This window comes from Zingiber officinale, chromosome 5A (assembly GCF_018446385.1).
Source record: "Zingiber officinale cultivar Zhangliang chromosome 5A, Zo_v1.1, whole genome shotgun sequence".
Taxonomy (NCBI): Eukaryota; Viridiplantae; Streptophyta; class Magnoliopsida; order Zingiberales; family Zingiberaceae; genus Zingiber; species Zingiber officinale.
Window position 1 is genome coordinate 123,325,583 of NC_055994.1, and position 26,207 is coordinate 123,351,789.

General features: G+C 36.8%; 1 protein-coding gene and 1 pseudogene across 3 annotated transcripts; both read left to right on the forward strand.

Annotated features, from left to right (window-relative positions):
- Positions 1–9,952: 9,952 nt before the first annotated feature.
- LOC121981560 (rhodanese-like domain-containing protein 11, chloroplastic) lies at positions 9,953–14,038 on the forward strand. Of its 3 annotated transcripts, XM_042534149.1 has the most exons (10): positions 9,954–10,175; positions 10,286–10,390; positions 10,964–11,071; positions 11,159–11,255; positions 12,001–12,040; positions 12,110–12,184; positions 12,971–13,058; positions 13,320–13,387; positions 13,545–13,617; positions 13,726–14,038. In XM_042534149.1, the coding sequence occupies exons 1-10, from the start codon at positions 10,023–10,025 to the stop codon at positions 13,807–13,809; spliced, it is 891 nt and encodes a 296-aa protein (XP_042390083.1). In that variant the 5' UTR covers positions 9,954–10,022; the 3' UTR covers positions 13,810–14,038. The 3 variants fall into 3 exon arrangements, with proteins under 3 accessions (XP_042390082.1, XP_042390083.1, XP_042390084.1); XM_042534148.1 differs by lacking the exon at positions 13,320–13,387 and having other exon boundaries at positions 9,953–10,175; XM_042534150.1 differs by lacking the exon at positions 13,320–13,387 and having other exon boundaries at positions 10,031–10,175; positions 10,969–11,071.
- Positions 14,039–15,331: 1,293 nt separating this feature from the next.
- LOC121979955 lies at positions 15,332–18,677 on the forward strand (annotated as a pseudogene).
- The last annotated feature ends 7,530 nt before the right edge of the window (positions 18,678–26,207 follow it).

Consider the following 26,207-nt stretch of genomic DNA (forward strand, 5'->3'; position numbering starts at 1 on the left):
GTTAGAAACACACAAGACCTAACTTAACTTGTTGATCACACCAAAGCAACCTTGGGGTTCCAACACTATCCGCTCACTCCCTTGGAGGCGCCTTGGACCTCTATTGGAGGCGCCTTGGACCTCCGAGATAGAATTTCTAGAGGCTATATAAAGGCCCCTGGAGCTAGGAATTATTCATCAATTGTTCTTTCAACTCTGTAGTCATTCCTAGCAACTTGTCTGAGCTTTCCACTGTGTAAAAGACTTCTCCACCTTCAGAGAAGGAGATCTTTTCAGAGCACTTTTCTTCGGCCTTAGATTAACAACCGTCTTGGTTGTAACCAAGTAAATCACTCAGTCTGTTTCTTTGTTTATTTTACTTTTGCTTATTATTTTGAGTTGAAAGTCTTGAGGAGGGTATTTTTTATTTTCAGAAGCAATCCACCCCCCCTCTTGCCGGCCTCCGCTGCACCTACAATTGGTATCAGAGCTAAACCGCCTCAGAAGAACTAACTGCCGACTGAAACATGAAGATCAAGAAGATGGCCGGAACAAGCATTCATCCCCCGAAGTTCGACGGAGACTTCGCGACGTGGAAACGCCAGATGGAGGTATTTTTTAAAACTGACTTTGATATTTTACTAACTATGAAATATGGTTTTAAAGTTCCGAAAGACAAAGAAGAGCATCAGTGGAGCAAGAAGGAGCAAGCCGATTTTGTCGCCAATGGAAAGACAGAGTTCCACCTGCTTAGCGTGCTGCCACCACAAGAGGTAAGTCGGATCGGAAGCTACCACTCCACGAAAGACCTTTGGGAAAAATTCCTGGAGCTTCACGAAGGTACATCCAAAGCGAAGCTTGCAAGACGCGATATCCTCCGTACTCAACTTTCGAACATCCGGATGAACCAAGGCGATAAGGTAGCGCAACTCCAAGCAAGGATTAAGGAGCTAATAACTCAACTAAGCAACCTTGGAGAAGAAGTAACGAACCAGGACTTGATTCGGTACGCGCTCAACGTCTTTCCCAGAATTTCAGAATGGGCGTCCTTAGTAGATGCATACTACATCTCTAAGGACTTCAAGGTAAGTACTTTAGAAAATTTATTTTCAACTTTTGAACTTCACAAATCTCGGATTGCATAGCCCAATGAAGTGGAGAAAACAAGTCAGAACATTGCCTTAAAGGCAAGAACAAATGATTCTGACTCCAAAGCCTCGATCGACCAATCAGAAGCGTCACTACTGGTAAAACATTTCAATAAGTTTTTTAATTCTAATAAATTTAGATCGCAGACAAAGAGGCATGAGCGAAAGAGAAGAATGGTTCGTTGTTACAACTGCAATGAAGAAGGGCAGATCAAAGATAACTGCCCAAAATTGAAGAAAAGGTGAAGAGTAAAGGAAAAGCGACAATCTTCCTCCAAACAGAAGAACCTGAAGACCACTTGGTCAGATTCGTCTTCTTCTGAATCAGATGTCGAAGCCTTCTCGGGATTATCGCTAATGGCTAACCATCATCTGGAAGAAGAGTCAAGCTCAGAGATGAGCATAGATGAAGGGGGAGGAACATCAGAGGAAGAAAGCTGCAGTGAAGGGGGAACATCACCAAGTCAGGTAAGTAAGGTACATAATCTAACCCCGACTCAGTCCTTTCAATTTATTAAGTCTCTTTATAAAGATTTATTCAAATTAGAAAAAGAGAATGCTGACTTAAATAGAATTTTAGATAAATTAAAATCAAAAAATGATAATTTAAAATTAGAAATTGAAAATTTGAAAACTGATGCATGTTTTAAAACAAATGTTTTTTAAAAGTCAAAACTTAGGATTTATGAAAAATTAAACTGGTATGTTAAACATCATCAAGGTCAACTTAGGAAAATACCCAAGAATTATATACCCCCTAAGTTTCTGATTAATCCAGTAGAAAGGAAGCTCTATTGGGTTCCAAAAGCTTTATTAGACTAAGTTTCTTTTATTATTAAAGCTTCCAGCAAGAAAATTAAACGTTAAAATTTCTCCATGAGGCTTTGTCTAAGGAAGTGATTGTTGCTCCAATAACCAAGAAGGCCTAGTGTCTCGCTACGACCTGGAAGCTGAAATATTGAAATAAAATATTTAATTAACTTTCTGAAAAAATATTAAACAAGAATTAAATAATGCTTTGAAAGTTTTTCAAATATTGTCTTTGAAAATCTTTAAAATTTTTACTTAGAATGTTTTTAAGGTCATTTTACTTAGATTTTTTTTTCAAAATTCAAAAAATTCATTTTGCTCAGAAATATTTTTAACTTAAGAATTTGCTAAATATTTTTCAAATAAATATTATATTCTCTTATTATTACCCCGTTTTTGTTGTGATCAAAGGGGGAGAAAAATATACAAGTTTATGTACAAGTTTAGGGGGAGAGAGAATTTTTTTTCAAAACTCTGAGTTTTAAAAATATTTTTGAAATATTCTGTTTAAACTCTTAATTAAATAGTTACAATTTATTTTAATTGCAAATTTATGCTTAAAAATATTAGTTTAGTAATTTCTTTAAAATTACTGTTTGTCTATTTTTATCTTAACCTGAACTTGGGTTGATGCACATCAAAAAGGGGGAGATTGTTAGATCCCGTGGTTGTTTTGACATGATCAACTAAGTTGGTTAGGTCCTGCTTTGTCTTTGATCCCTGTGTCTGAGTGTGCAGGAGTTTAGGAGCGCAAGAAGTCGAGCGGAAGACGCAGCTAGCGAGAAGGATAGTACGGGAAGGGAACCGACGGGTTCGGTGCGTCCGAAGGACGAAAGCGCTGCGGAAGAGTACACCGGTGGGCGAGAAGAACGTGCGCGGCGTTCGAGGGACGTTAAGCTGAGTCAGAAGACTGCTCGAGGAGAAGGCCGGAAACTGGGTTCGGGTGAGCCCTATTTCGGTTGGTCGGAATCACCCTAAAGGACGGAACTTCAGAAGTTGAAGCAAAGAAGAAAACGAGCTGGAAAGGCAGCTCAAGGCGCCTTCATCATGGCTTGAAGGCGCCTTCACCTTGAAGGCGCCTTCAAGGCTTAATGAAGGCACCTTCATCTGGTCAAAATGACCATTTGCGCTGTGGATAGAGTTCTATCCGTTCACTCCCTTGGAGGCACCTTGGACCTCTATTGGAGGCGCCTTGGACATCCGAGATAGAATTTCCAGAGGCTATATAAAGGTCCCTGGAGTTAGGAATTATTCATCAATTATTTTTTCAACTCTGTAGTCATTCCTGACAACTTGTCTGAGCTTTCCATTGTGTAAAAGGCTTCTCCACCTTCAGAGAAGGAGATCTTTTCAGAGCGCTTTTTTTCTATCTTGGATTAACAACCGTCTTGGTTGTAACCAAGTAAATCACTGAGTATGTTTCTTTGTTTATTTTACTGTTGCTTATTATTTTGAGTTGAAAGTCTTGAGGAGAATATTTTTTATTTTCAGAAGCAATTCACCCCCTCTTGCCGGCCTCCGCTGCACCTACAGGCTTTGGGTCACCTGCATTCTTACGGTCACTTGGAAATGGTCAACGTTAGACTTGACCATTTGCCGACTTCACCCTCTCCAATCGCTTGAATGAATCCCAGTCGCCTAGACATATATTTGTCCAGACTTTGTCTTGGTCGGCTTGCGTAGTTTTCCTTCCAGGTTCTTGTCTCTCAAATGCACTAAGCCCTTCCAGTTCGCTCTTGTACGTCCTTCTCACTCCGTCGAAGTATTCTTCCGTAACTCCTCATACCTCAACTGCACCGAGTTTGTCATCTCTTTTCTCATGTCATTCTTCTTGCTCACTTTCGTCTTCTTCCAATTTTTGTCATCTTCGATGGTCCTTCGTCATTATGTACACGTGTTCTCCCAAGTCCCTTATACTTACAGTTTGTTTGCTTAGAAGCACGATTAGAAAAAGGATGGATTGCGTGAGAGTCAAGATACTTTCTCATGTTTACCTATCTAACAAATAAATGACGGACATATTTCAAATCTGTCATTTGATTAATTTTATCCCTTTTATCCCCTTGAAGTCAGATGGAAGCACAATGGACGTAAGCCCGGAAGTAAAAGGGCGAGAGCGAGACAATCTCATCCACACCACCGTGTGCAACCTCGGCATCTCCTTCGTTGGACTTCTCAATGAACCACTCCACCTGAGCAAGTTTTCCCATCCCCGTAGTCGATCTTATGCCACCCCTCTTCTCCTTCCCCTCTACCTCCCCCTCCCTCTCTCTTTCTCACTGCACCTCTACAACCTCATAATCAATCACTCACTATTAATCCCCACGCACACAAAGAACAGTGGTTCCATTGTGAAGACATGGAGATGCGACATTCAGACGAGGGGGAGGGTGAGAGCGGGCACGTCAGCGGCAGAGTCGGAGAGATGGAGTTGAAGTCAGTGGAGTAGTGATCGAAGGGGGGAGATTGGGGGGGGGGGGGGGGTGCGGGCAGTTGATTTGGGGCCGAATAGGGAATGTTGAAGGTGAGGGGGAGGTCGGGGTGATAAAGATCTGGGACAATGACATGAGCTCCTTTGACAATGGTAGTTGCTCTTCTTGGTGCACAAACCAACTACTCTCTTCCTCCTCGCTCATCATGACGATGAGATTCAAATGAGATCCTTCAAGGGTGGGGAAGATGAGGAGGAAGAGGAGAAGAAATTAGAGGACTGTGGTCAAAAATAAAGGAAAAGACAAGGGGGCGGTAGGGTTCCAGTGAGCCAGGGCGGTGAAGCCGAGGGTGAAATTCGTGATGTAGAAGAAGAGGAAGAGGAGTAGAGTCGGGATGCCTCAAGGAGGGTGTCAGTCATAGTGATAGGAGATGGGAGAGTAGGACTTGTTGGCCGATGGGCTCATCCTGATAATAGAGGTATCACCTCCCGTGACGATATTGATGGGGCAGCATCTCCCATCGAAAGGATTCCTTTCACTTTGATTGTTTGTAGTTTTCTTCTTTTATTTGTTTTCCTTCACCTTTCTCTTCCCTTCACCTGAGGAAAGTTTTCCCTTTTCGTGCTTCATCTATGCTTTGAAGTAAATAGAGCATTAGACACGTATATTAAAATTCAACAATGATCTAACTTAAACTTATTTGATAATATATCAAAACATCACTATGAATTTTAACATTATCTCTCTTTTTATGTTGGTCAAACTATGCTTAAATTAGGGTAAAATAAAATAAGCATAATGCAAATAATTCTAACTCCCCCTCGTTTATGCCTAATTTTTATCCCCCCCCCCCCCCCCCCCCGTTTGAAAATAATTTTAAAAAAATACCATTATTTAGAAATTCAGTAAAAATATTACAAATTTAAATAAAATTATGAGATATTTATCAAGTATAAAACTCAATAATTTTTATCACAAAAAATAAATTTTAATCGAAAATATTTTTTCTTTAATTTTTTAAATTTCAATAAACATATTTTTTTAAAAAATAATTTTAAAGCATTTCTATACGTTCAAAAATAAGAAATTTTACCTACTTATAAAAATCATACTTTGTTCACACAAAAAATATTTTGCATAAAATTTCAAGTAGAATGTTCAGAAAATAAAATTTTTTATTTAGTGCATATATATCGAGTGTACCATTTGTTAAAAAACTTTTTTTTGACTATTCTAGAATCTTCTAAGTGGTCAGAATAGATTTAGACACCTAAAATAAATTCATGCTTATTGAATTTATCAAATATTTTTACAAAATATAAATTTTTGATATTTTTTAATTTGACCCTTATGAAATTTAAAATTATATTTAGGTATTCTATACCCTAATTCTTATTGGCTAAATTTTGTTCTTTGGTTCTTTAACAACATATTTAGATTATTTGAAGTAATGGAAAATTTTTCTAATGCTAATTTTTGAGTTTCTATTTGTTCCCTTAATTTTGCATTTTTATTCTTAACTTTTTCAAATTCTTCAATTAAACAAAAAATAGCTAATTTATTTTCTAATTCAGTTTTGATTTGTTTCAACTCCATGCATTTATTTCTAATTTTACATAATGATCTAAATAATATTTTTATTGTATCATACAATTGTTCTAAAGATAAATTAAGTACCTCACTAACGACATGATTGGTAGGTCGAAGCTTCCTCTATATTGTTGCTCTATTCACTTGATGATGAGCTATTTGAGTCTTTTTCTTAGTGAGTTTTTATTAGTGCAAGATCAACTATATGTTCAGTTTCTGAATCCTCTAAGGATGAGGTATTACTCCATGTTGCTTTTAGAATTATTTCTTTGGGCCTTGCTTTATATTTACCAGTTTCATTGGTCTTATTCTTAGGGTAATTGTGTTTGATGTGACCCTCCTTATCCTAGTTGAAGCATTTGACTTTTTGTTTTTGTTTCTTCTTTAGCAATTTGGTTGTTTGTTTCCTCTCAAAATTGTTAGTCATAAAATATTTTTCTCATTTTTCTTATATAGTATGCTTGTTCATCTCCTTCCATTGACGACCCAAATCTAACTCATTCTGCTTTGCTTTTAGAGCTAAGTTGTGGTTCGTTTTCTCTATTTCTTTGATACATACTCATCTAGATTTGCATAATTCCATGGCAGAAAAGAAATCTTCTATACTGCTTACCTCGAAATTCTTGGAAATGCAGTAGGAGTCAACTATTGATATCCACTCTTAAGTTCTTGGAAATGTATTTAGCACATTTCTAAGTGCGTCTCAATTCGAGATAGATTCTTTGAGATTGTTGAGGCCGGTGAGAATCTCCTTTACCTTAGCATATTGTAGTGCTACTTTTTCCCCTTTTTATAGTCGAAGGTTGTTGAGTTGACTTCTTAGGAGATCATACCTTACTAATTTTACCTCTGAAGTGTCTTCATGGAGCTTTAAGAATTTTTCCTAGAGGTCTTCGGCAGAATGGTAGGTGTTGATCTGGTTACGTCCCTGCAATGGTAAAATAGTTAGCAAATGAAATTTGGCCTTACCATTAGCCATGAACTCTTCTCATTGTTTTTTGGTCCATTTGTGTTCCTCGAGGTCTTCTCGATCTTTCTCCTGGGTACTTCAAAATCATATTTAATACATAACATAATCTCAAAATAGGTTTTAAAAAATACATCTATTTTCTTTTTCCATATTGTGAATTCACTCTCGAACTTTGGTGAATGGATATTTGATTCGGCTATTACTCTCGATCTAGTTATTTAGTCAATAGTTAGTCCTTTTGAGTGGTTTGGCTATGATACTGTGTGTTGGTGTGGTAAAAGTGATTCGGATTGCTAGATGGGAGGGATGAATAGCGACTTGCAGATTAAAAATAACTATTTCTTTTGATAACAAGTTAGCAAGCATACACACATATAAAGTAAAGAGAATAGCACATAAAAGAAAGAGGGCACGAGAAATTACCTTGTTACAACTCTCGGGTTGTTAGTCCAAGAACAATGAAAGCTCCACTATCTTCTCCTTAGAAATGACCTAGAGGTGGAGAATCCTCTTACGATGATTAAGAAGAAGAGTAATAAAAGAACTGAAAATACAAAGTGAATTCAAGAATATGTGTTGTGATTGTTCTTCGGACTTTAGTCTTACTTATAGCCTTCACCTCGATCTAATTGTTGTATTGATGTGACTTCTTTGGTCGACCAGACCCTCTCTGGTTGCCTAGATGATGTTGACATGTTCTCAGACTTTATCCACTTCGACAACAGCTTGATAGCGATTCTGGATAACTCAACCCCTTCCAATCAACTGAAGGCTCTCCGGTCACCTAGAGACAATGGTCTTGAATGACTTATCAGTTGGCTTTCGGTCACCTGGAGTTCTTACGGTCGCTTCGAAATTTTTAAAATAGTCTAAATAATCAAGTAGTGATTGTATGGTAGTCTAGATATATTGCTAGTAATAGTAAATAACATACAAATAAAAAAATACAAAATAATAAGTTGACTAAACAAAATATTAGATTCAAGAGATGGTTTTGTTGGTGTTGATTGGCTTGATCTTTACTTTTTTATTATTTAAACAATCGTAATCCATGAAATGTTGAAAGTAGAGTGGGGTGGAGGTGGTATCCAAATGCATAGGAACTTCATTATCATGATCTAGAAGTCCTAGAATCAGTGTAACTTTTTTCTTATGAATCAATCTTCTAATTTTAAAAGATGAAACACTTAGTATGATAGTCTCAATTGTCAAATATATTTTATACAAGATCTCTGATGTTTGCATTATATGGTGTTTAGGTCCCAAGCAAATGATTTTCTACTTATCAACTTTATCCATTGGTCATTTAGTTGTAGTGATGATATGAAGGACTTAAACTAGTTAATATTATTTTTTTCATTATATTTTCTTATGATATGCACGAGAAGTAGAGGTTCGGTGGGAGGTTGAAGCACTAGACACCATTTAATTCTATAAAACAGATACTTAATATCATAGTAATATATTACAATGTTAGTTTTGAATGATAAAATAATATTTCAACTAGTTCCGACCAACATGTTGTAATAGCAACTATAAAATCATAGTTGTTACAACATATTTAAACTACAATCTAAAACGTTGTAGCAATTATAAAATGATTTTATAGCTGCTACAATATGGCTAGACCAAAATGTTATAACAACTACGAAGTTATAATTGCTACAATGTGCTTAGACCATAACATTGTAACAACTATGATTTCGTAATTGCTATAACTTGCTTAGACTAGAACCAAGAGCATTGTAACTAGGGGTGATCGTCGATTGGGTTGATTCAGTTATTGGGGTAAAAAACTATCTAGGCCTACTAGATCAGATAATGCAATATCAGGACCCTACATCCGGCTCTATATCCGACGGTTTTTATATATTAGATATCCGACGGATTATCAGTTATTTAGATATCCAACCCTATATCCAATGAAATATAAAATATAAATATAAATACAAAAAATAAAATATTTTAAAATGATAATAGACATTACTCATTACACGTAACAGCTAATCGACAGTAGCTGCTACAACGTGTAGCAACTTATCAACAGTAATTGCTACAAGTAGGGTTGATCATGAATCAGGTTGATTCGGTTATTGGAACTTTGAGACACCCTTGGGGAAATGCACCTGGTGCAGTAGCTAATTGGGTGGCTTTAGAAGCGTGTGTACAAGCTCGTAATGAGGGGCATGATCTTGCTCGTGAAGGTAATGAAATTATCCGTGAAACTTCCAAATGGAGCCATGAACTAGCCGCTGTTTGTGAAATATGGAAAGAGATCAAATTCGAATTTGAACCTATCCGACCCTATTAGATCTGATAATGCAATATCAGGATCTTACATCCGATCCTATATCTAACGAGGTCTTTTTTTATTCGATTTGGATCGATATGAGTGGGTTGATCGGTTTGACATATTGACTGCCCACCCCCTGTTGTAGCAGCTATAATTACTATATATGCTACAATAATGATACTTAGATGGAGGAGGAAGATGTTTGAAAATTCAAATGGGACTAAACTAGCACTAAAATTTCAACTCTAAATATAAGATGAGACAATAACATACAGTTAGAAGATAGAAACACGCTGCAAAATGAACGGCAACTAGCAGGCGAGGCGGTATGGTAGAGTTGATCGATGACAGTGAAGGGCGAACAAGCTAGGGAGTTCAAAGGAGCAAAGTTCAAAATGTTTAAATTTTTTCAAAAAGCACAAATAAATGTCGAAGATTTTTTTCTCACCCACCCCAGCCAACCAGTTTGCAAACTAATGAAACCCGAACAAATTGTATAATCAGGATAGAAAGGTAAATTAATCAAGGGATGGTGACTCATTTTGATAATAAATGCGCCTCTACGATTCCTTAAAAAACAAGGGTCGTTTTTTGCCCTTTATGTTTTTTACTTATCAAAATGATTTTAAAAACTTACAGGGGTGATATGATAGTTTAAATGGGAGGTGAAATGAAATATTGGATTAGTTTTAAGGCAAATTGAAATTTTGTCTAAGATAAGCCATCACTGTCATGGGCCTCGTCGTCTCTCCACCATTTCGGCGTCGTCCCCTTCTCTAGCAGCTGCCGAACCCTCTGAGATGGAAGCTCTTGGGAGCACCTTCACGACTACACTCGCCGCATATAGAATTCCTCATCGCCGTCGAGCTGACTTCCTGGGAAGAGCTCCGCTGCCGCAGGCCACAAAGCCATTCTTTGTCGAAAGCGGTGGAAGATGTTCTTCCCGATCCAATGTTGTCTCTTGACTGTTTTTTACTCTATCTTTACTTTCCCCAAAAGTGAATCTTGTTCATTTATTTATTTACTATTTATGGTGTCTGGCTTTGGTTTGATGTCGATGCAGAGGTTGAGGGCTGATGTGAGGATGGATGCGGCTGTTGGTGGAGAAGAGGAGGAGACGCGGCAGGCCAAAGAGATGGCTGCAGCTCGAAGAAGATGGGAATCTCTGGTATCTTGCTGGCATTCATGCCATCTCATTTGTAGCAAGGAATCGGCCATTTGTACGGCCTGTGCACTCTTTTAGGCTGGTGCCCTAGATAATTTCACTTTGATGTTTCGTCTTTGCCATCTGTTATGGATAGATAGATGACTAGTAGAAATGTGGGGATAATTTTGCATTCTTTGTCATTATTGCTTTTCAAAACTTAATTTCTAGGAAATTTTTGCTAAATGATCTTATGGATATTGAAAATTTTAAGTTGCATTCCTATATTTCTGACAATTAAAGGTAGACAGAGGAAGTGCTGAACTTAACATTTGAAGAACAATGTAGCAGATTGTTTCGTTATCAAGACGAACACTAGATTCTTAATATGATGTTTTTGTTATCTTTTCATACATATTACTAGTGATATAGCAATGCATAGAACAAGCTCAATGGAAGGATAAGATTTATGTAGTTGATACTGAGTAGTTGGGACAAATACAGTTTTTCATATGATAGGAGTACATGGGGATGCTAAATTCAGCATTAAATATGGAATTTCAAGTTGCATGTTTATAAATTGTCCTCTTTTTGAAGATTAGGGAACAGAAAGTTAAGGTTCTTACGCCTAGAGAAGCTGGTTATGCAATTCAACTTTCAAACAAAGCCCTTCTTGATGTTCGCCCCTCAACTGAGCATGAGAAGGTGTCTTTACGTCAAGAGCTTTTTTCTATATTTCCTGAAAAAATTGGTTTTCTTCCTTAGTCTGACAATATCATACCTTACCTGCAGGCATGGGTCAGAGGTTCCACTTGGGTACCAATATTTGACATAGACAAAGGATCAGATGTTGGAGCTCTTTCTAGGAAAATCACAAACTTTGCCATGGGTAATAATAAGAAGCTTACTTTAGAGAATTGCAGTCATATAAGACAAAAATTAGATTCATCTTCAAGTTGTTTTCTATCCGCTTTCTTAAGCACACTGTGCAATGCTGCAACTTATTAGATTGCTTACCTTATCTATCATATAAGATTAACATTTGTCACTTCAGTTAATTGTCCTGAAGTGGCAACCTTATTCATTTCTTTTTCCTTCCTCAATTTATTGGAAGGAAATTTTAACTTGTCAGTTAACCGGGATATCAAATGTGTAACTTACCTTGATAAAGGAAAAAAATGAAACGTTGAAGGTCTACTATTCAGATTATATGTGTTTTTTTAGGGAAAACCTCTCTGCTAATTCTATAAGCTTCTTCTTGAATACTGTCTTCTGAAGTTTTGTGCTTGAAGTTTTTGTGGGAATTATCACATATTTAGTTTTTAACTCTGGCATATACTGAGATAATGATACTATAAAAAAATGAAGATATATTATTTCCAGTGATTCCTTTCCCCTTTCAAATGATGTTTTCTATGAACATTACTATGACTATAAATAATTTATTGAGACAATCATATTGTGTCTCTGCATAACTTTTTCTGAGGTCATAATTAAGACATCTAATTGTAGCAAAGATGGTGTATAAACAAAAGAACTCACTGGTGAAAGGGTTCTATAGTATATTGAATGGGATCTCTAAACTGGAAGAGATGCTTACTTGTTGTCATCTTTTGGTGTTGTTTTTATTGCAGGGGGTTGGTGGAGTGGCAATCCAATGTTAGCATATGATAAGTATGTTCCTTATGAGTGTACCTTTGTACCAACATTCCATCCTTGACACCCAGTCCAATATATCCTCAGGGATTTTGTCAACAAAGTTGAGGAGAAGTTTCCAAAAGATACAGACATTGTTGTAGTATGTCAGAAAGGACTAAGGTAATAATCTCATATGACTAAGGTAAATAAGATTTCAGTTGGCAATGCCGATTTTCCTCACTTATGGATCTTAAAATTGAATATTAGATAAATGTTTATTGAGGTTCAGTTGCTTCTCACATCTTCAATAATACCGGTACACTATCCATCATGTTATAGGCAATGTGAATGTAAAATGTGGAAATGCTGCATTGATGTGTGATTAATGAAATTTGTGTTTTTTATTATATTAATTTTTTTTTGCAAGAGGATGAACAGGTGTGTAAGTAGCAGAAATTTGGGTTAATTTAGTCACAGAATAGAAAATAAAATGGGTTATGAAGTTGAGTAGGCTGTAGATTCTCCACCATAAAATGCTCCCCACGCCATATCGGGTGGGAGATAAATTCTCCTTTTACAGCAAGATTTAGCTCGCTTAGCACTAGGCCAAGCAGATGTTGGGTAGAACTATTGTTCTTTAATTTGTTAAGATGGTTGCTTTTAACCAGCTAAGCATCATTCTCTACATATTATCCAACCATCTATGCTGTCTTATTTGCCACTTTTGATTCTCGATTCTTTCTTTTTGTTTCCCATACAACTTCCAAGTTCAACCATCTGAAAGTTGTATCAATAATGATTGAATCAGAGGTTGCAGTGATCTGGTCCATTTTTTGTTTGATTTTATCTCTTTATTTTATATGATATAGAACTTATCCTTTCGACAGTCATTAGATGATGGATGCCACATCCAGGACATTATTTTCTCAAAAATGTAATTCTCTTCTGTATCTGTTTCAATTGCAGATCTCTCGCTGCTTGCGAACAATTATACAATGCAGGTTTCAGAAACCTGTTCTGGGTGCAAGGAGGTTTGGAAGCTTCCGAAGAAGAGGTAACGACGAATGTATTTGCACCATGCATGTGGATAACATAGATGCACTTCGTATATGTGCGAACTTGAAAGCTGAAACTATGCTTGCCCAGTAAGCCATGCACATTTGTGGTATATGCTAGCATATGACGGTAAGGTTGTATTTTTCGTGTTTAACTTGCTGAGATATTGCACATACATACGACTCATTCGTAAAGCACATTTTATTTTAATATGTGTTGCTGAAGTTTCGCCATGAACATTTAATCTCCATCATTCAAGGATTTTCCTCGGGAAGGTCCCCAACCTTTCAAACTTGCTGGAATAGGTGGAGTTTCTGAATTCCTTGGGTAATTTCGTACACTACCAAGTTTTTTTTTTTGTTTTCCTCGCCGTGATGCCTTCTCTATGTTAGCATCTGTAAACAACATGGTGTGAAAAATCTTGCTTCATGTAATAAAATTTCAGTACTACCGATATTCTTGCTTTTTTGCTGTATGCTTTCAGTTGGACCGACCAACAACGCGTTATGGCTTCCAAGGAAGGTTGGAGTTATCGGTTGATCTTCACCGGACGTCTGGTAATAATGTCAAATTCTCAGTATCACTTCAATATCTCGTTAGGATCCAATGAGCTAGCAATCTGTGCAAGTTCTTTGATTTCCTTATTCTCTCATTCAATGTTTCAGCTTGGACTTATTGTTCTGGCGGATGCTTTGTTTCTTGGGGCTCAAAAGCTCGGTCCCTTAGTACAAGAGTTGCGGTCACATTGATGAGATTTATCGACCACTCGAAAAGTCCTCAGCCAATGCTTTGTACTACTAAGAGTTTCGATTTCGCGGCTTGTCTATGTTCTCTGCTGTTCCCTTTGCATCATCCATTACTTCTCGATATCTAGTTCTTGTTCTCTCCCTACTCTCGTGCTTACTTTTAGGCACTAAACAACGGATGTTATCGTTGATGTAATGCACAAAGCTTTTAAGTGAATTTATTCTCGGATCATCGATTCCCCTAATTGAAAAATCTGAACTTACATAATGCAAATAAGAAAATAAATATTCAGAAAAAAAATAAATTAAAGATAAATTTTAGATCGATGTATCTTTAAAAGTGTTCATTCAAAATTCAGAAGTACTAAAAAATAGGTGCATTTGCGATAAAAAGAAAGAAATCAAAATTTTTTTAAAATAAATATTTAAAATTAGTGCATTTATAATAACTTAGACATTTGATATTTTATTAAATAATTAATTTTTTATATTTTAATAATAAATAAAAATAATTCTAATCTCTTATAGTTGAATTTTTTTATTATTATTATGAAAACTCGGACAACTTCAATATCAATGAATTTCGTGTCATATAAACGAAGTTCCTCTTCTAAAAAATTTAAATTGTATTTATTTAATTGATAAAGTTAAATTATTCGTATTTGATTAGTTTTTTAACATAAAGTCATGCACATTAACATCTTATTCATAAAAATCAAAATAGTATCATATTTTCCAATTTAATTTAGATATCATTTATAAAAAATATTTTACTTTTAATTTAATCAACAACAAAACAAATATTTAATTTAGTTATAAATATACGTAGCAATTAGATTTAAAGAATTTATCTGATGTTAACATAAACTTAAAGACTACAATATGATTGTTTTTGATGCACTTCTAAATTTAAAAATAACATATATACAAGACAGATCCCATGTCTGCTTCAGTTATCCTATCTAAAAATTTTACTTTAAATTTTGGATAGAATAACTAAAAAATCTTTACATCAACTAATCTATTTATTTACTAAATTTAACATTTATAAATAGTACTTCTCTAAATTTATAGAATAGATTTCATTCCCTAAATATTATAGATGAAAGAAAAAAAAATAAGGAAACTAATATGTGGTGTAGTAAAAAAAATAAATATTTAAATTTAATAAAGTAATTTTTTTATCCTAATTATATATTTTAGATAAAAAAACTTGATAAGGATGCTCTAAAAATATAGTATTTTTGTGTGTGTTTGGTAGTGAACTACTTGTAAAAATAGATGCTCCCCATATTCCATGAAAGTACGAATGTTAACGTATTTTTTAAATTAGTTATATGATATTAAAAAATATTTTCACCAATATAATTTTATCTGTATTGAACGTATACGATTTGTTAAATTCATACTTATTTGATCTATTAAATTTTTTTAACTATATATTCAAAGAGATAAATTTATTGGCTATATATTCAAAGCATTAGAGGTTTAGACGGACAATTATAGTATATAAAAAAAAGTAATTATGCTCCCAGATGTCCTCATAAATTCTCAGGGTATAGGAAGGAAGATAAATTCTGATGTCAACATATAACCGACCTCTAAAAGGTAGATGGAAGACATAGACAGATAAGAACCTATTACACATTGATTACCAAATGAAGTTATAATTAATGAAAGAATATGTTGCATTAAATTTTAATAGACAAATAAAAAAGTAAATTTTCTAAACAAAAAAATACCTTAATTCTCTTAGAGCTTACCCTCAAAATATAAAAAAAATCCAAATAAACTTCTTCATAATCTAATATTAGAGAAATCCTTTAAAAATATTTTAGAAGATTCCTATGATATTTTGGACAATATTAAGGTATTTGAAGAACTTTTATTAACATAGTCCAATCAATTAGATGACTTTTACATAATATAATGTATTCATATTATTCAGAAATTTAAAATAAATTAAATACAATAAACATCATAGTTTAGTAACAATTTAAAATTTTATAAATTACCTAGTATGATTTCTTTTATATTTAATTATATCTTTAATGTTTGTTAACAATGTCTTATAGTTTCTTCTATTTACTAAATCACAACTCCACCTTGCAAATCAAAATGTTATTTTATTCAAACAATAACGATAGAAATTGTAGTGAGTAAAAATCATTATAAAATATTTATTAGTACGGTAGATTTTCATATTTGATTTATTAATTTAACTTTACTTCATACCATTTATCTAATTTATTGGATGATATGGTAAGACAAATGGATTACTACTTATTTAAATCATTAATTTATTTGGAGAAGTTTAAGGATTGTCTTCTGTCATATATTTTATGGAATCATTGTCATCATCATTATTGTCTCTCTGTCATATGTGATTGTATTGGTCATCTTTAGAATTTGATTCAAGTTGAATATCTAAATTATTAAAAAATATAAAATATAAAATATAAAATAAAAACACAAAGATTAAAAATCCGTTCCACCTCTTAATTAATTTGATAGTCAATAATAAACTAATTTCATAATTTATTTTCCTTTATATAACTTACTAATTGTCATAAACGTTGAATGCAATCTTCTATTACAATAAACACAAATATTATTCATCCAAGATAAAATTTAATTTAATTTTTTTTTAATATTAATTTTTTATTTATTCGGTTTGATTTTAAAATTCATAAATCAATTAAACTAATTAAATTGAAATAACATTATATATATATATATATATATATATATATATATATATATATATATATATATATATTCAGATACTTAATATTAATTTGATAATTTCATTAGTTGATGATATTATCTTATTTGGTTTGCTTAATTTTTATGATAAAATTCGGTCAATGTGATTTGTCTAAAAAAATCAGTTTAAGCCTTTTTCATGCTTACTCTTTGAAAGAATAATGCAAATAAATAAATAAATACCAGGAAAATTGAATTATTCATGCATATGTAATAAAAAGATTTTTTTTTAAAAAAAAAATAAGAATAGAAAACATTAAAAGAGAACCCATCTATTAATAATCTTATCTAATAAAAATGAGCTATCTTTATCTTTAATTACCAAACTAAAGATAAAGAAATCTATGATCGCTATAAATCATTTACATGAGATAAAATTAAGAGGGAAAACAATAATCAAGCTATTTCCAAAGATAAAATTATGAAAAAGTCAATCTTCTAACATCTATCTATATCCTTCCCTCTATTTATACCACAACAATTCTATTTCAATTATCTCGCTTCTCTTCTTCTCCATGGCTTCTAGTTGCGACCTCTAATGGCTCCTCCTCGCCCCAACCATTCTCGTTGTAGCTGCCTCTTCTGATTCCTGTCACTTTCCGGCCATCTTCAACTTAGGTGACTCCAACTCTGATACGGGTGGGTTATCGACCGCCTTTGGGGTGGCCCCATCGCCCCACGGGGAGTCCTTCTTTGGCAAGCCGGCTGGTCGGTACTGTGATGGCTGCCTCATTGTCGACTTCTTCGTTGCATACATTCATTTATTTTAATTTCAATTACGGCAATTGATAGTCTTCCATCATCTCACCTGTAAAACCATAATATTATTGTAGCAAGTAGCCTGGGCCTCCTGTTCCTGAGCGCCTATCTCAATTCTTCGGCACCAACTTCTCTCACGGTGCAAACTTCGCCACGGTCGGGTCGACGATCAAGCAGCCTTATGCCACACTAAGCCAGTCCGGCTTTAGCCCCATTTCCATGGACGTCCAGACTTGGGAGTTCTCCCAGTTCAAGTCTCGCTCCCAAGCACTTATCCAGCAAGGTACACAACAATACTAAAAACTCTTTATTTATTGATTAATACATAACTTAATCACTTGTTCATTAACTTCATAATACAATTATATATTGTACTTAACTTTTTTTTTTTATGAAATTGATGGTTTCTCTTGCATTGCAGATCTAGAATCAACTGGCTAATACATGAGTTCATAATACAAACATTAACTTATTATTTGTGTGTAGGATTGTTCAAGGATCAACTGTCGAAGGAAGAGTACTTCTCTCAAGCCCTATACACGATTGACATCGGCCAAAATGATCTTACGGAGGGTTACTTCATAAACTAGACTATCGACGAAGTCAAATCGGTCATTCCTAATATCTTGGACAAGTTTGTTCTCGCCATTCAGGAGGATTTAATTTCTCGATCGTTTGTAGTTCGTTCGTTTTAAAGATATCAATGCTAATGCTAAGAAAAGTATTTTGTTTTCTGTATTTTTTTTATTTTGGGTGTTTGCAAAGCATTTATTGGGAAGGAGGAAGATACTTTTGGATTCACAACAACGGACCTTTTGGTTGCCTCCCTTATGTTTTGGACCGACTCACCCTTAAAGCACCAGAGGTGGATCGCTTTGGTTGTGGGGCCCCCTTCAACGAAGTGACCTAACTTTTCAACCGAAAGCTAAATCAAACATTGAGTCGACTGAGGAAGGATCTCCCGCTCAATGTCTTCACCTATGTGGATATTTTCTCGGTAAGCGCGAGCTCCTAAGCCATGCGCACCAGCATGGTATGTAAGAACATTTAAACCCTAAATTCTTATAAATATGATTTTTGTAGGATTTGAGTTGTCATTTGTAGCGTGTTGTGAGCATGGCGGAAAGTACAACTACAATAAAAATATCGGATGCGGATCGACAATGACAAGAAATGTAAAAGAGGTAATGGTTGGGAAGGCATGCCAAAATCCATCAAAGAGGATTATTTGGGACGGAGTTCACTATACTTACGCCGCCAACAAATGGATCTTTCAACAAATTGTGGATGGAAAATTCTCGGATCCATCGGTTCCTCTACGGGTGCCTTGTAAAGCGAAGGCATAATGAGTCGTTGATGCATTAGGTTTTAGATTATTGATTTTGAATTTTAGTTAATCTTGTTAGGAAGCATTTTGAAATTGATTTATCTAAGAATAAATTTTTATTTTTTAAAAATCCATTGTAATTATTTAATCTTTTTTCTAATAAAAATTAAAAATCAAAAGAAAAAGAAAAAATGGATTTTTCTGGAAGGGTTCCAGGAAATTTTATCCTCGTCACAATAAATTGCGCCACGTTGCGAGTTGATAAATTTCTGGTCCGAGCACTCAGAAGGGTTAGTGGCGCTCGACAATGTTATTAAAATCGCGAGTGAACTCATAAAATCGTACAAAATCGTGAGTTTACTTATGAAAATCGAGTGAAATTGTGTATTAAAGTAAAATCAGAGCAAAATCGTAAAATCGGATCAAAATCGTAAAATCACATTTAAACTTGTAAAAACATGATTTTTGAGATAATTTTATCAATTTTGTGTCGTAAATAAAAGGAAACTGTTTTGGACAAAATGATATCATTTTGGAACAATTTTAGATTTGCATTTGTCTTTATATTAATTTGTTATTTTGTGTTTTATTTATCTTTAGATTTAAGTTTAGACTTGAATTTATGTTTATGTTGTATTTTCATGTTAAGTATTTGGTTGTTTAAAAGTTTAAATATGAGTTGTTTATGATTATATGAATTAAAATGTTCTATATACATATATGTTATAATTTAGATTAAATTATTTAATGATCAATTAAAAAGAATATGTCAGGTTTTTTTTAAAATTGATTTAAAGTATGATGTAAAATCTTACGATTTTACGATTCGATTTTATGATCCAATTTTATGACTGCTCTAACGATTTTATCTAAATTCTCGATTTTGACAACAGTAGCACTCGGTCTTCCGCTTCGGTTTCGCTCGCTTAGGTCTGGGTCTTCTGCTCTAGTTTCGCTTGCTTGGGTGATTTTAGCCATCTTGAATAGGTGTAACGACCCGCCTTCTACTGGCTAGGCTGTAAGGCCAGACCGTCACATTATGCTGTGCTAAGATATATCCATGACCATTACTAAGTCTAGGTGCGGAAAACTGTACCAATTTAAAACTTGGTCAAGCTAATACAAATTCTTGGTCCTACATATGCCGAGGGATGTAATCTAAGGTATACATGGCATATCCTACATCCCCTATGGTCAAGGAACTGAATTACAAGGATTCTTGGTCGAAACCTTGCTTCCCAATCGATCCAGCTTGGACTCAATCGATTACAAGGTGTTGAATCGATCCATGGATCGATTCAGATTGCTACTGTGCTCGGAGTAATATTCTGGAACGATCGGCTGATCGATCCAAACTGGCCAATCGATCCAATGATCGATTCCAGAGCTCTCTGTTCGCGGGAGCGATTTCCCGATTGATCGAATGATCGATCCCTGAACCTACTGTTCGTGACAAAATGCGACTGGATCGATCGGCTGATCGATCCAGAAGCTTACTGTTTGCGACAGAATGCGACTGAATCGATCAGCTGATCGATCCAGAAGCTTACTGTTCGCGGAACCAGGCTCCCAATCGATCCACTGATCGATTGAGGGCCCCCAATCGATCGGTTGATCGATCGGGGTTTCTGATTTCGTATCAGAACCTGATTTCAGCCTTGGTTCGAGCAGAAATCTCATATACCAACTCTAAACTAACTGAAATGCATTCTAACATCAATTATCTAGCATTCTAAACATGGCGTGATGCATATTTCACTAGTTCATGATTTTTGAGCAAACTGAAATGCGAAAACTAAAAATGACAAGGTTCTAATAGTTAGACTTGCTAAAACCCTTAAGATCTTCATTCCAAACTTCTTTTTCACACACACATCGTCGTTGCATTGTCCTCTAGCCTCCGCTAGTCCATCTTTCCTTTACCTTTATCTGCAGTATAAGGAAAAGAGTATCTGTAAGCTTGAGAGCTTAGTAAGAAACCATCTACCTCACTAAAACATGCATACGATGCAATTTATGTTTTTAAAAGATGTTATTTGAAACATATGAATATTGAACATGTAAAAGCATAGCATGGCATACAAACAAACTAGTCATGGCAACAAGTGCCAGCATAAGCTATCATATTGTATCAATAGAAAACTGAACTGATACAAAAACTGAGCTGAGCTAATTCTAAACTAATGCTAAAGTTGTACTGAATCCACATAACTATTTGTGAAGTTTTGAAAACTATTTTCATAAATAGATTAAAATAATAATCATGCTGCTGATGGGTCCGGCATCTGTACGTGCTATGCGCGCATCCCTAACTAGACCCGGGTTTGCAAGTCCCGAATTTAGTAGGGTTACTAGGTTATCTGAACCTAGGGACGACTATGGGAGCCCAACCCAATGAATATCTAATCCAGTACAGTGCCACTGCTAAAATAAAATACTGATTATAGCTGAGTTCTTCTTATATTGCTATTTCTAGGTTATCTGAACCCAGAGCTAGGTTATCTGAACCCAGAGATAGGTTATCTGAACCTAGAGGCGACTATGGGAGCCCACCCATTGGACCGTAGTCCCATATGACTATAGTAAAACTATACATACTGAATAAATGCTTCTATTGCATTTACTAAGCTATTAAAATGCCTAAGTTGCATTCTTTTCCTGTGCTGCACATATTATCGAACACCTAGTGCGCACTATTGCACAACCTATGTGTCAAAATTTGTATGCTACTAAACAAAGCAGAAATTCACACGAGAGCTACTTATACTGCAGGTGAGGGGTTTCTTACATCCTGCACTAGATTTCCTTACGATCTGATCGCTAGATTTCCGATGGAGACGATCTTCTCGACGATTCTCTTGCGTCCACACGTTCTTCTCGCGGAGAGAAACGTCCTCGTGCCGGAGTTGTCGCCGGAAAGGTGCTCCTATGGCCCTTGGACGGAACCCTAGGTTCCTTGGACTTGGGCGAGGGTGAGGGAGAGGGGTCTGCGGATGTGTGAGGGTTTGAGGGAAAAGTTTTCTCGTTTAAGAAAATAACAATTCCTCACTTAAATTCCCTATTTATATTAAGTAATTAATTCACCCAACTCTAACTTAAATAAAATTGTTTTCCTTTCCTTTCAGCACGGCCCTGCTGGGTTCACTTGGTTACTAGAGTCCACTATAAGTCGTAGGACCCAATAGGTCTCGGGTTCGATTCTCGCTTAAGCTATTTTACGTTTCTATTTATTTTTGCTACTTCCGCTACTCTAAAAATTCCAGAAAAATCATAGAATATTTCTAAAATACTTTTGAGAATTTTCGGGCATTACAATCCCCCATACCTTATAAAAAGTTAGTCCTAAAACTTAGAATAATTCTGGGTACTTCTGCCTCATACTAGCTTCTGTCTCCCAAGTTGCCTCTTCTGATGTGTGATTTTGCCAAATAACTTTTACTAATGGTACCTCTCTATTCCGCAATTTCTTAACTGCTCGGTCTATTATCTGAATAGGCCGACTATCATAGCTGAGGTCTTCGCGGACTGGTACCGACTGTGGCTCAATCACCTGGGTGGCATCTGGGATATACTTCTTCAGCATAGAGACATGAAATACATTATGGATGGCTGACATCTCCTGTGGTAGCTCTAGCTCATATGCTACCTTGCCAACTCTTCTAGTGATAAGGTATGGTCCCACATATCTGGGTCTCAATTTGCCCTTCTTCCCAAAACGCATTACTCCATTCATGGGAGCTACTCTGAGGAACACTGAATCCCCAACTGAAAACTCTAAGGGTCTGCTTTTCTGGCGGCTCTGAGCTGTCTCTATTCTCTGGTGGATCTGCTGTATAGCTGCTGTGGTATCTGCTACTAGATCTGTCTGGAGTTCTAGTTCCTTCTGCTCACCACTCTCATACCAGCAGATTGGAGATCTACACCTCCGCCCATAGAGAGCCTCGTAGGGTGCCATACCGATAGTGACCTGATAGCTATTGTTGTATGCAAATTCTGCTAAACTCAGATATTTGCACCAACTTCCCTTGAAGTCTAGGGCACATGCTCGGAGCATATCTTCGAGTACCTGATTTACTCGCTCCGTCTGACCATCTGTCTGAGGATGGAAGACTATGCTAAATTTTAACTTAGTGCCCAATGCTGACTGTACACACTCCCAGAAGTGTGACGTGAACCTACTGTCTCTGTCCGAGATGATAGTCCGTGGAACTCCATGCAGTCTGACGATCTCCTTGAGATACAACTGAGCTAGCTGCTTCATGGAGTAGGATATCCTGATAGCTAAGAAGTGGGCTGATTTAGTCAATCTGTCGACTATTACCCAGATGGCGTCAAAACCATTCGTGGTTCTGGGTAATCCCACTATGAAATCCATGGAAATATCTTCCCACTTCCATTCTGGGATCTGGATAGGCTGCAGAACTCCTCCTGGTCTCTGGTGTTCCGCCTTGACTCTCTGGCAAGTTTGACAGGTGCTAACGTATCTAGCGATGTCTCTCTTCATCCCAGGCCACTAAAAACGTTTCCTTAGGTCCTGGTACATTTTGGTGGAACCAGGATGCATCGCATAGGGAGTCCTGTGAGCCTCATCTAAAATCTTTCTCTTTAGTTCCTCCTGATCTGGAACACAGAGTCTGTCACCGAAGTGCAATACCCCACTATCGGACACTCTGAATTCTCTACTTCCTGATTCTGCTAACCCTTGCTTGATTTTCTAAATTTCAGGATCCTGCTCTTGAGCTATCTAAATGTCACCAAGCAGGTTAGGTGCTAATGTCATAGTAGAGAGCTGTCTCACTATAAGTTCGAGACCAAAATCTGTGATCTCTTTCCGTAGGGGCGGTGACATGGCTGCTAGGGATAGTAAGGTAGCATCGGACTTTCTGCTAAGTGCGTCTGCCACCTTATTGGCTTTTCCTGGGTGGTAGAGGATGTCTATGTCATAATCCTTGACCAGCTCAAGTCATCTACGCTGTCGCATATTCAGATTCTTCTGAGTGAAAAAGTACTTCAGACTCTGGTGATCTGTATACACTCTGCACTGAGCTCCATACAAGTAATGTCTCCAAATTTTGAGAGCGAACACGACTGCTGCAAGCTCAAGATCATGAGTAGGATAATTCCTCTCATAGTCCTTGAGTTGTCTGGAGGCATAGGCGATCACCTTGTCATTTTGCATCAGTACTGCTCCTAGTCCCAATTTAGAGGCGTCACTATAAATATCAAAGCTGTCTGTGTTTTCAAGTAGAGTCAAAATATGTACACTGGTCAATCTCCTCTTTAGCTCGTTGAAGCTGTTCTAGCAGTTCTCTGTCCACTGAAATTTTCTGTTCTTCCTGGTGAGAGATGTCAGTGGGAAGGTTATCCTGGAGAAATCCTCTACAAACTTTCTGTAATAACCTGCTAGTCCCAAAAAGCTTCTGATCTCACTAGCGTTCTTGGGTCTTTTCCAGTTGCTCACAGCTTCTATTTTACTAGGGTCTACCCTGATACCATCCTTTGAGATGATGTGACCCAGGAAGGACACCTGATCTAACCAAAATTCACATTTCGTGAACTTAGCGTACAGCTGGTTCTGCTGAAGGGTCTGCAATACTATTCTCAGGTGCTCTGCATGTTCTTCCTGAGTTCCTGAATAAATAAGAATGTCATCGATAAATACAATAACAAATCTATCTAGGTAGTCCCTGAATACTCTGTTCATGAGGTCCATGAAAGTAGCTGGAGCATTTGTCACGCCAAAGGGCATGACTACGAACTCATAATGTCCGTATCTAGTCCTGAATGCTGTATTGGGTATATCCCCTTCTTTAACTTTCACCTGATGATAACCTGATCTGAGGTCTATTTTAGAGAACACTGCTGCTGGTCGAACAGGTCATCTATTCTGGGAAGAGGATACCTGTTCTTGATGGTAACTTGGTTCAGTGCCCGGTAGTCTATGCACAGGCGCATGCTCCCGTCCTTCTTCTTCACGAACAATACAGGTGCTCCCCATGGTGAGTGACTAGGGCGTATGAAACCTTTGTCAAGCAGCTCCTGTAGTTGCTCCTGAAGTTCCTTCAGTTCTGCTGGAGTCATGCGGTAAGGTGCTTTGGAGATAGGATTCATACCGGGAATGAGTTCTATCTCAAATTCAATCTCTCTATCTGGTGTTAGGCCTGGTAACTCTTCAGGGAAGACTGCTGGGTAGTCACATACGACTCGGACCTCTGCTAGCTGTTGGTCCTTGTCCTGACTGATATTGACTACATGCGCTAAAAATCCTGTACATCATGTATCCATTAACTTCTGTGCTTTTAGAGCTGAGAGAAATTTCTTGGCCTTTCTCTTGGGTTCTCCAACGTATTCAAACTGCACTTCTGCTTCGGGTTGAAATACGACTTTCTGTTTACGGCACTCTATAGAGGCACCGTATCTGATCAGGAAGTCCATCCGAAAAATAACATCGTAATTAGTCATATTTAGCACTATCATATCACAAAAGAGTTCTCTGTCTGCTATAATGACTAGCACTGCTCTGAGCCAATGCGTGGATGCCATAATTTCTCCTGAAGGTAATGTCGTCAGAAACTGACCACGGAGTACCTCTGGAGGTATTGCTAACTTTTCGAAAAATGCCCTAGATACATAAGAATGGGTTGCCCCAATATCGAATAAGACAGTTGTACTTTGCTGTAAAATACTGATCTGACCTGTAACAACTATCGAGGCATTCGCTACGTCCTCTCTGGTTAAGGAATAGATCCTCGCATTGGTCGTAGCTGGAGGGGCTTCTAGTCTACCTTGGCTGATGTGTGGACCATCTAAAACGGCCTGCATCTGATGTAACTGAGCTGACTGGCCTCCGTACTGAATCGGCTGTGGTTGAGGAAGACTTGTCTTGTTCGGGCATTGCTTAGCCATATGCCCTTCCTGTCCACATTCAAAGCATCGTCGTGTACCCTTGCGACAAACTCCAGGGTGGAATTTCCCACAAGTAGCACATTTGGGATAACTAGGCTGTTTACTAACTGGTCCTCCTTTCGGGTAACTCCCTGGTTTGCGCTTGTTGCTGGAGTTCCCTTTCCAGTTAGAGCTGTGGCCCTGTTGTTTCTGAGTACCTAAGCCTCCTTGCCCTTTGGACTCTGAGAGGACTTGCTTCTGCTGTTTGATATTGTTCTGGTAGTGCTTGGTGGTCAGAGCACTGTTGACTAGTTCTTCGGTGGTTTGCGGCCTATGAATGCCGCCAGCCACGTTCATTGCTATTTCCGGCCTCATCATCTTGAGCATCAACCGGACTCATTCTTTTTTTGTGCTGACTAGCTCGGGGCATAGACGAGCCAGTCTATTAAATTTCTTCACGGCTTCCTCCATTGATAGGTTGCCCTGACGAAACTCAGTGAACTCATCGTAGTGGCGGTTTGTGACCCGCATGTGAAAGAACTCCTCGAAGAATTCTTTCTCGAAGTCAGCCCATGTCATCTGGTTCACTGGGCGCTTCGCTCTAATTCTCTCCCACCACATACGTGCATCTCCTGTCAAGCAGAAGGAGGTACATTTCACCTTC

Excerpts from the sequence above, each read along its gene's own strand:
- LOC121981560 (XM_042534148.1), top strand. The coding sequence starts at position 10,023 with ATGGAAGCTCTTGGGAGCACCTTCACGACTACACTCGCCGCATATAGA. Across the intron at positions 10,176-10,285 it reads GATGTTCTTCCCGATCCAAT|AGGTTGAGGGCTGATGTGAG; the intron begins GTTGTCTCTTGA and ends ATGTCGATGCAG. Across the intron at positions 11,256-12,000 it reads AATCACAAACTTTGCCATGG|GGGGTTGGTGGAGTGGCAAT; the intron begins GTAATAATAAGA and ends TTTTTATTGCAG.